Source organism: Lynx canadensis, chromosome D1 (assembly GCF_007474595.2).
Source record: "Lynx canadensis isolate LIC74 chromosome D1, mLynCan4.pri.v2, whole genome shotgun sequence".
Taxonomy (NCBI): Eukaryota; Metazoa; Chordata; class Mammalia; order Carnivora; family Felidae; genus Lynx; species Lynx canadensis.
In genome coordinates, this window is record NC_044312.2 from 109,755,304 (window position 1) to 109,763,099 (window position 7,796).

Genomic DNA, 7,796 nt, shown 5'->3' on the forward strand with positions numbered 1-7,796 from the left:
AAACATTATTCTCAAAAATGAATAAACATTTAAGAAAAAAAAATTAAAAAACCCAAAAACTCAAGAGTTGAAAAGAATTTTCTGAACTGATAAAGAATGTTTCAAAAAATGAAAATAGCTGTCAACTGTTGAAACACTACAACACTCCTTTTAAAATCAGAAAGAAGACCAAAATAAAATAAAATAAAAATTAGAAAGAAGACAAAAATGCTCCCTATTTCCACTTCTGATCAACAATTTACTGAAGGTCTTAGGTTTTGGAAGGAAACGAGAAGAAAAATGTAAAGTTTAGGCATTCAAAAGGAAGAAACAAAACTCTTTGTTGCAAATGATATGACTAGGCAAGCCAAACAAATCTACAAATTGTTGAAATTAATAAAGAGTTTCACAGGGTTGAATAAAGTCCCAAGAGGGTTTTTCATGGAACTTGACAAGCTGATTGCAAAATTTAGATGGAAGCATAAATGATTATGATGAAGAGCCAAGGCAGTCCTGAAGCAAAACCGGTTGGGGGACTCATTCCATCAGATACCAAAATTTATTCTAAGATTATTAAGTTCATTATAGCCCTAGGGCAGGAATAGACAAACTGACCAGTGGAATGAACCAAGAACCAGGCATTGACTCTCGTAGATGATAGAAGGGACACGGTAGGCCACTGGAGAAGGGAGGGACCATTTAATAAGTCATGCTGAGACGACAGGTTCTCCTTATGGAGAGCCAAACTGGATTTCTACCTTCTGCAATACATAGTCAACACCACGAGATTAAAGTCTTACATAGGAAAGGCAAAATTTTAAACTGGGAGAAGAATATCTTTATGACCTCATAGTGAAGGAGAATTTCTCTAAGCACAAGAAGCAGCAGCTATCAGGGAGAAGATCGGTCCTTTTAACTACATTCAAAATAGCTTTGGGATGCCTGGGTGGCCCAGTTGGTTAAGCGTCTGACTCTTGGTTTCGGCTCAAGTCGTGATCTCACAGTTAGTGGGTCAGGCTCCACACAGATAGTGCAGAGCCTGCTTGGGATTCTCTCTCTCCCTCTCTCTCTGCCCCTCCCCACCTGAAAATAAATAAATAAAAACTTTAAAAAGTAATTGGCTTTTATTGGAGAACCTGGCTGGCTAAGTCAGTGGAGGGTGAGGCTGTTGATCTCAGTATTGTAAATTCAAGCACCATGTTGGGTGTAGAGATTATTTAAAAAAATAAAACCTCTAGGGGCTCCTGGGTGGCTCAGTATGTTAAAAGTCTGACTTTTGATTTCAGCTCAGGTCATGATCTCACAGTTCATGGGGTCAAGTCCCACTGTCTACACAGAGCCTGCTTAGGATTCTCCGTCTCCCTCTCTATGCCCTTCCACTGCATGCATGCGCTCTGTCTCTCTCTCAAAATAAATGAATAAACATTTAAAAGTTAAAAAATAAGGTAAATTTAAATTAAAAATTAAATCTTTAAGATTAAACCAAAAACACAAATAAAAGGGACACCTGGATGGCTTAGTCGGTTGAGTGTCCAATTTTGGCTCAGGTCAATCTCGCAGTTTGTGGGTTCAAACCCTGTGTCGGGCTCTGTTCCGACAGCTCAGGGCTTGGAGCCTGCTTTGGATTCTGTGTCTCCCTCTCTCTCTCTGCCTCTTCCGTGCTCACATTCTGTCTCTCTCTCTCAAAAATAAATAAACATTAAAAAATTAAAAAAAAACAAAAATAGCTTTTACTCATCAAAAGTTACCATAAATAATGTGAGAAGATGAATCTTAAACTAAGATAGGGTATTTACCACATATGTATTAACAAAAGGTTAGTATTTAAATAAATAAAGAACTTAAAAAAAAAAAAGGTGAAGAAAGGACAACCCAACACAAAAATAAGCAAAATTCATGAACTGGAGAGGAAAATGAATGATACATCAACTTATGGGAAGACGTTCAACCTCTTGAGCAATCAGGAAAGCACAGCTTAAACCACATGAGGTTTATACCACTAGCTTGGCAAAAATGAAGAACTGCCAACACCAGCTGGGTATACCAGGTGGTCAGGACTGCCAGCCACTGTTTCTGGGAGCATTGCCTGGTCCAACAACTTTGGAGAACAAGGTGGGCTCATCTAAGATTGAGCATTCCCCTGACTTCTAGACAAATGATTCTCCTAGAGAAACCTGCATCTGTTCATTCTGTTCAGCAGGAGATACAAAGGGTGTCAACAGCGGTGCCAAATGGCAAACAGCACAAGCTGCCCATCAGCATGGGAAGAGATTAAATTGTTTGTGTTTATAAGTGGAATACTGGACAGCAGTGAGATGGGTGAACTATAGCTACAGATGAATCTCAGACATAAACTGAGCAGAAAAAGCAAATCATAGGACATAAGCCAAAGTTAAAATAACATGGTTGAGAGCAGAATTTAGGGAACACAGGGAAACGATAAGCACAGAATTGGGGACTATATCCTCAGACAGGAAGCCCCAGGATGCAGTCAAGAAGGGAGCTAACTTGGGGTGCCTGGCTGGCTCAGTCGGGTAGAGCATGTGACTCTTGATGGCATAAGTTAGCCCCATGCTGGGCATAGAGCCTACTTAATTTTTAAAAATTGGGGGCATCTGAGTGGCTTAGTCAGTTGGGTGTCCAACTTCAGCTTAGGTCATGATCTTGCGGTTTGTGGGTTTGAGCCCTGCATCAGGCTCCATGCTGACAGCTTAGAGCCTGGAGCCTGCTTCGGATTCTGTGTCTCTCTTTCTCTGACCCTCCCCTGCTCATGCCCTGTCTCTTCTCTCTCTCAAAAATAAATAAACATAAAAAAAATTTTTTTTTTTTGGTGTGGGGGCACCTGCGTCAGTTAAATGTCTGACTCTTGATTTCAGCTCAGGTCATGATCTTATGGTTCATGGGTTTGAGCCTCACATCAGGTTCCATGCTGATGGTGCAGAGCCTGCTTGGGATTCTCTTTCTCCCTCTCTGTCTGTCCCTCCCCTGCTCATGTGCATGCTCTCTCTCTCTCTCAAAAATAAATACTTTTTTAAAAATTTAATTTTTTTAAAAAAAGGAAGGAGCTAAGTCAAGCTGGGTGCTGGTTGCATGGGTGTCTTATTATTTTTTATAACCTATGTATTGTTCATGACCCATATGTTATAACCTAATATATATACTATATATTTTGTGTATGTGAAATAAAAAAAAAAAAAAGTGATGGTAATGCTTTCTCTGTCCACAGCTCAAATGAGACAACCAAATGAGAAATACTCGCTTCACTTTACTGGGCACTTACTATGAGCTAAGCCCTTGATCTACATTTCTCACATATTCAGCACAGTAACACCACGAGAGAGCAGATACTGTCCAGGGCTGGGCACAGTTGGCTGCAGCCCCTGGCAAAGCCCCATGGATGCAGGGGAGGTGCCTGTCATAGGTACTGACTCTTCCTGCCTTCCCACAGGTGTTGAAGTCCACGGGAGATGTGGCCAGAGGCCGGGCCCTGTATGAGGGGTACGCAGCAGTCACTGATGCACCCCCTGAGTGCTTCCTCACCCTCAGGGATACCGTGCTGCTCCGCAAGGAATCTCGGAAGCTCATTGTTCAGCCCAACACTCGTCTTGAAGGTAACAGACTGCTGAGGCTCCTTTGATGGGGGGCCATTCAGGGCCCCATGAGAGACGAGGCCTGGAACCAATCCCTGGGCTCAGGCTACCTGAAGTGACTCCTGCCTCTCTCCCTCCCTGCCACAGTCAAACCCCAGGCCAAACCTCAGGCCAAAACCCCAGGCCAAAACCCCAGGCCAAACCCCAGACCAAACCCCAGGCCAAAACCTCAGCATCTACCACCTCCCTGCTACACACACGGTTGTGCTGCTTGTAAGACAGTGACTGGAGGTTTGAGGAAGGCCAGCAGAGCAGGGGCTAGTGGAACAGACCGACTTCAAGCTTATGGGAGGCCAGGAATAGTCCTGGAGAATCAGGCCTCTCGGTGCCTGGGGATGAGGAGAGGTCAGGGCAGGCAGTGAGTTGGAACCCTGCAGGCTGGTGGAACTCTGGGGACAATGTGACTCTGTAGAGCCCAGCAGAGAGATCAGCAGCCCCATGGTCCCTCTCCCTCCTCAAATGATAATCCCGTTTCCAGAAGCCTTACCCTGTCTGCACTGCACTTGTACCTGTTGTATTAGAGGCCCCTGGGGTCCCAGCCCGCTGCTGCATTCACTTTCCGCTCCCCTCCTGACCCATCGTTCCTGACTCCTGTCACATGAGTTAGTGCCATACAGTGGTTACCACATGAGCTTCAGAGCTGTTCTGTGACCTTGGCCTAATCATTTAACCTCTCTTGGCTTGGGTGTCTTCAGTCATAGAGCCAGTGTTCGTTGTGTGCTGACACTGTAGTAAACCTAAATTAAGTACTCTCTTCAAGCTCTTAGTGCTTTCCCTGGATTAACCCTTTAAATCCTGACCATAGCAGTGCCTGGCTGGCTCTTGAGGTCATGAGTTCAAGTCCCACTTTGGGCATAGAGCTTACTTAAAAAATAAAATAAAAATAAATCCTCACACCATAACCCAATGAGGTAGGTATTATCCCCACTTTACAGTTAAGAAAACAAGCACAGAGACTAAATTGTTCAAGGCTTACAGCTCTTTACTGGAAGAACCAAGAGCCGAATTAAGAGTGCTCCTCACTACCAGAGTCATGGGCAGTCGTGAAGGCTAAATGAAATAATTACCTCCGACTGGCAAGGAAAACACATTTAAGAGGCTTATTTCCAACTCTTCACGCTGCACTCCAGAGGCTCCAGGGGATTTGGCCCGGACCCCTAGCAGGCCTCTGGGACCCCTCTTCCCTGACTCACTGGCCTCCAGGTTCATGGCCTTTCCATTTCTCCAGCCCCCTGAGCTTGCCCCCTGAGGCTGCCATAGCCTTTGCACTCAATGTTTCCTCTGCTGGGTACAGTCCTCCCCCGACCTTTGGTTGGTCCTTCTTGTCATTTTGGTCTCTGTTAAAATGGCACCTCCTGGGAGAGGCTGTCCTTGACCCCTCAATCTAAAGTGATTCCTTCATGCACTGTCACTCTTTGCTATTTTCCTTGCCTGCCTTGCCTCCATGTCAGCGAAAATGGCATACCCCCAGCAAGTAGCTAGTATAGGGCCTGGCACACAGGAGCTGCTCAATGCATGTCAAATGAGTAATCATGCCAGACACATAATAAATGCTCATTACAACAGCATTACTCTGCTTGTCCAGCCCTATGTGGGCCCTTGGGGATGGAGCAATGAATCAGACCCAGGCCCTTGCCTCAAGAGTTCACAGTCCATTAGGAATAAGGCCTAGAGAGAAATGATCACACCCAGGGAGTGTTAATAAGCACCCAAGAGGCCCAAACGGTGATCTGAACACTTAGAGAAGGTCACATTCACCTTCAGGGGAATCGGTGAAGCTTCTGGGGAGGAAGTGGTTAAACTAAGCCTGAAGAGCAGGTTGGATTTTCAAAGATATGGTGGTGGTGGTGGTGGTGACTAACTTTTGAGGACTTTTATGTGGCAGTCACTGGGTAAAAACTTCCTGTGATTAACTCCCAGCAACCCACTGAGGAAGTTATTACCCCTATTGAGACACAGAGGAGCTGTGTATTTGTCTGAGGTCAACAGTTAGTGGGTGGCAGAACCAGGATTTGAACATGGGCTGTCTGAACCCAAAGCCTGTGGTATTAGCTACATACACCCCGCAATGCCACAAGAGCACAACAAGGTTCTATGAGTGGTAAAGCATTGGAAGTATGTTGGAGGGAAATTCTTCCCATGAGTACTCAGGGGACCCCCAGAACAGCCCGTGAGTTAAATGGGTGCCCTTTTAACTCTGATGGGTTCAGAGATAACGATGCTAGTGATACCTAGCACTTGTTGGGCATTTACTCCATGCCTTATCATATTTATCTTTTCATTTTAGAGAGAGAGTGCACAAGTGGGGGAGAGGGGCAGAGGGAGAGAGAGAGAATCTTAAGCAGGCTCCATGCTTAGCATGGAGCCTGACATGGGGCGCAATCCCATGACCCTGGGATCATGACCTGAGCAAAGTCAGATGCTCAACCGACTGAGCCACCCAGGTACTCCTGTGCATTGTTGTATTTAGTCACCATAGCTTCTTGAGAGAAGAGGTACTATGCTCATTCCCATTTTATAGACGAGGAAAGTGAGGCTTAGAGAGCTTGTGAAATTTTCCCAAGGTCCCACAGTAGTCAGAGATGAAGCAGTTGCTGGACTGTAAGCTTTTGGAGGTCAAGGACTATCTGTTTAACCTAACATGGCACTAGAGTATATACTCATTAAGTGAATGAATGAATGAATGAATGAGTGAATGAGTGCAGCAATTTATTGACTACTCCCCCTTTAACACTTCCTTCTTAATAGGGTTATTGACTCTCCCCCTTTAGAGTCAATTTATTGACTACTTCCCCTTTAACACTTTCTTCTTCATAGAGTTATTATAAGGATTAAATTAGATAATAAAACACCGAGCACGATTCTTGGCACCTGGTAACTACCTGCTTCTATGATTATGATTATCTGCTTCCCTATTAAGACCTTTCCCTGTTGCTGTTTTTTTTTTATCCTCCTCCCCAGGCTCAGAAGTGCAGCTCCTCGAGTATGAGGCCTCGGCTGCTGGTCTCATCCAATCCTTCTCTGAGCGCTTCCCAGAGGACGGGCCCGAGTTGGAGGAGATCCTCACCCAACTGGCCACAGCTGATGCCCGGTTCTGGAAGTGCCCCAGTGAGGCCCCATCTGGCCAGGCTTGAGACCGATTTATGCAGCTCCTCCCTCAACTCCATCAAACCACGTGTATGCTAGGGGAGGAGCAGGAGCTCAGACCTTGGTGCTACCTCAGCCGAGGGTGGTGACACTAACCTCTTCCATTTGTCAGCACTTTCCAGTTTACCAAGTGCTTCTCCTGTGTTATCTCATTTGATCTGCACTGCCCTTGGTAGAGTGGGCAAGGCCAGGCTCCTTATTCTGCTTGCCAAGTGAGGGAATGGAAGTTGTGAGAAGTGACCTGTCTAGATCCTGCAGGACTCAAAACCTCTCCCAATCCAGTGCTCTTCGTGTATTACTTTTATAACCAGAAAAATAAATATTAGAAACAACCACCATCTTTGTGATCTGTGTGAATCCTTGCGTTTGCCTCACTTCTCATTTGTTCCCAGGAGGGTAACGGGAGCCCTGGGGAAGGGAAGGAAGGTCAGTTTTAGGCTCCCCTCTACAATAGGATTTTGATATCACCTCTAGATGGTACAAGACAAACACAAAGAGGAACACAGAACCATTTTTGCAGTCCTCCTTTGTGGCATTTCCTGTATTTTAAAATATTACAGGAGGGGCGCCTGGGTGGCTCAGTCGGTTAAGCATCTGACTTCAGCTCAGGTCATGATCTCGCCATCCGTGAGTTTGAGCCCCGCGTCGGGCTCTGTGCTGATGGTTCAGTGCCTGGAGCCTGTTTCCGATTCTGTGTCTCCCTCTCTCTCTGACCCTCCCCCTGTTTATGCTCTGTCTCTCTCTGTCTCAAAAATAAATAAACGTTAAAAAAATTAAAAATAAAATAAAACATTACAGGAGACTAAAAACTATAGAAACTCTCAACGTCAGTCAATCCTAGGATTTAATCTCTTAACCCCGTGTTTTGTTTCTCCGAGCCCAGACCGCTAGAGCAAGATGGGAAGAAAGGACATAGAACCTTTCCAGCCCGGTTAACCATGAGGATGAAGAGGGTAAGCAGTTACTCTCACTGCTCATAAACACTAGAAGGGCTTCCCTCCAGGCCTTGAGGCCAGAGGG

At 45.3% G+C, this 7,796-nt stretch overlaps 1 protein-coding gene across 5 annotated transcripts in view; it reads left to right on the forward strand.

Moving 5' to 3' along the window:
- Window positions 1–7,112, forward strand: part of DPP3 (dipeptidyl peptidase 3) — a 35,236-nt gene extending 28,124 nt beyond the window's left edge. For all 5 annotated transcript variants that reach the window (XM_030331460.1, XM_030331459.1, XM_030331463.2 and 2 more), the window contains exons 17-18: window positions 3,428–3,590; window positions 6,591–7,112. In XM_030331460.1, coding sequence (XP_030187320.1) covers window positions 3,428–3,590; window positions 6,591–6,763 — 336 coding nt within the window. In that variant the 3' untranslated portion in view covers window positions 6,764–7,112. The remainder of the gene's footprint in view (window positions 1–3,427; window positions 3,591–6,590) is intronic.
- The last annotated feature ends 684 nt before the right edge of the window (window positions 7,113–7,796 follow it).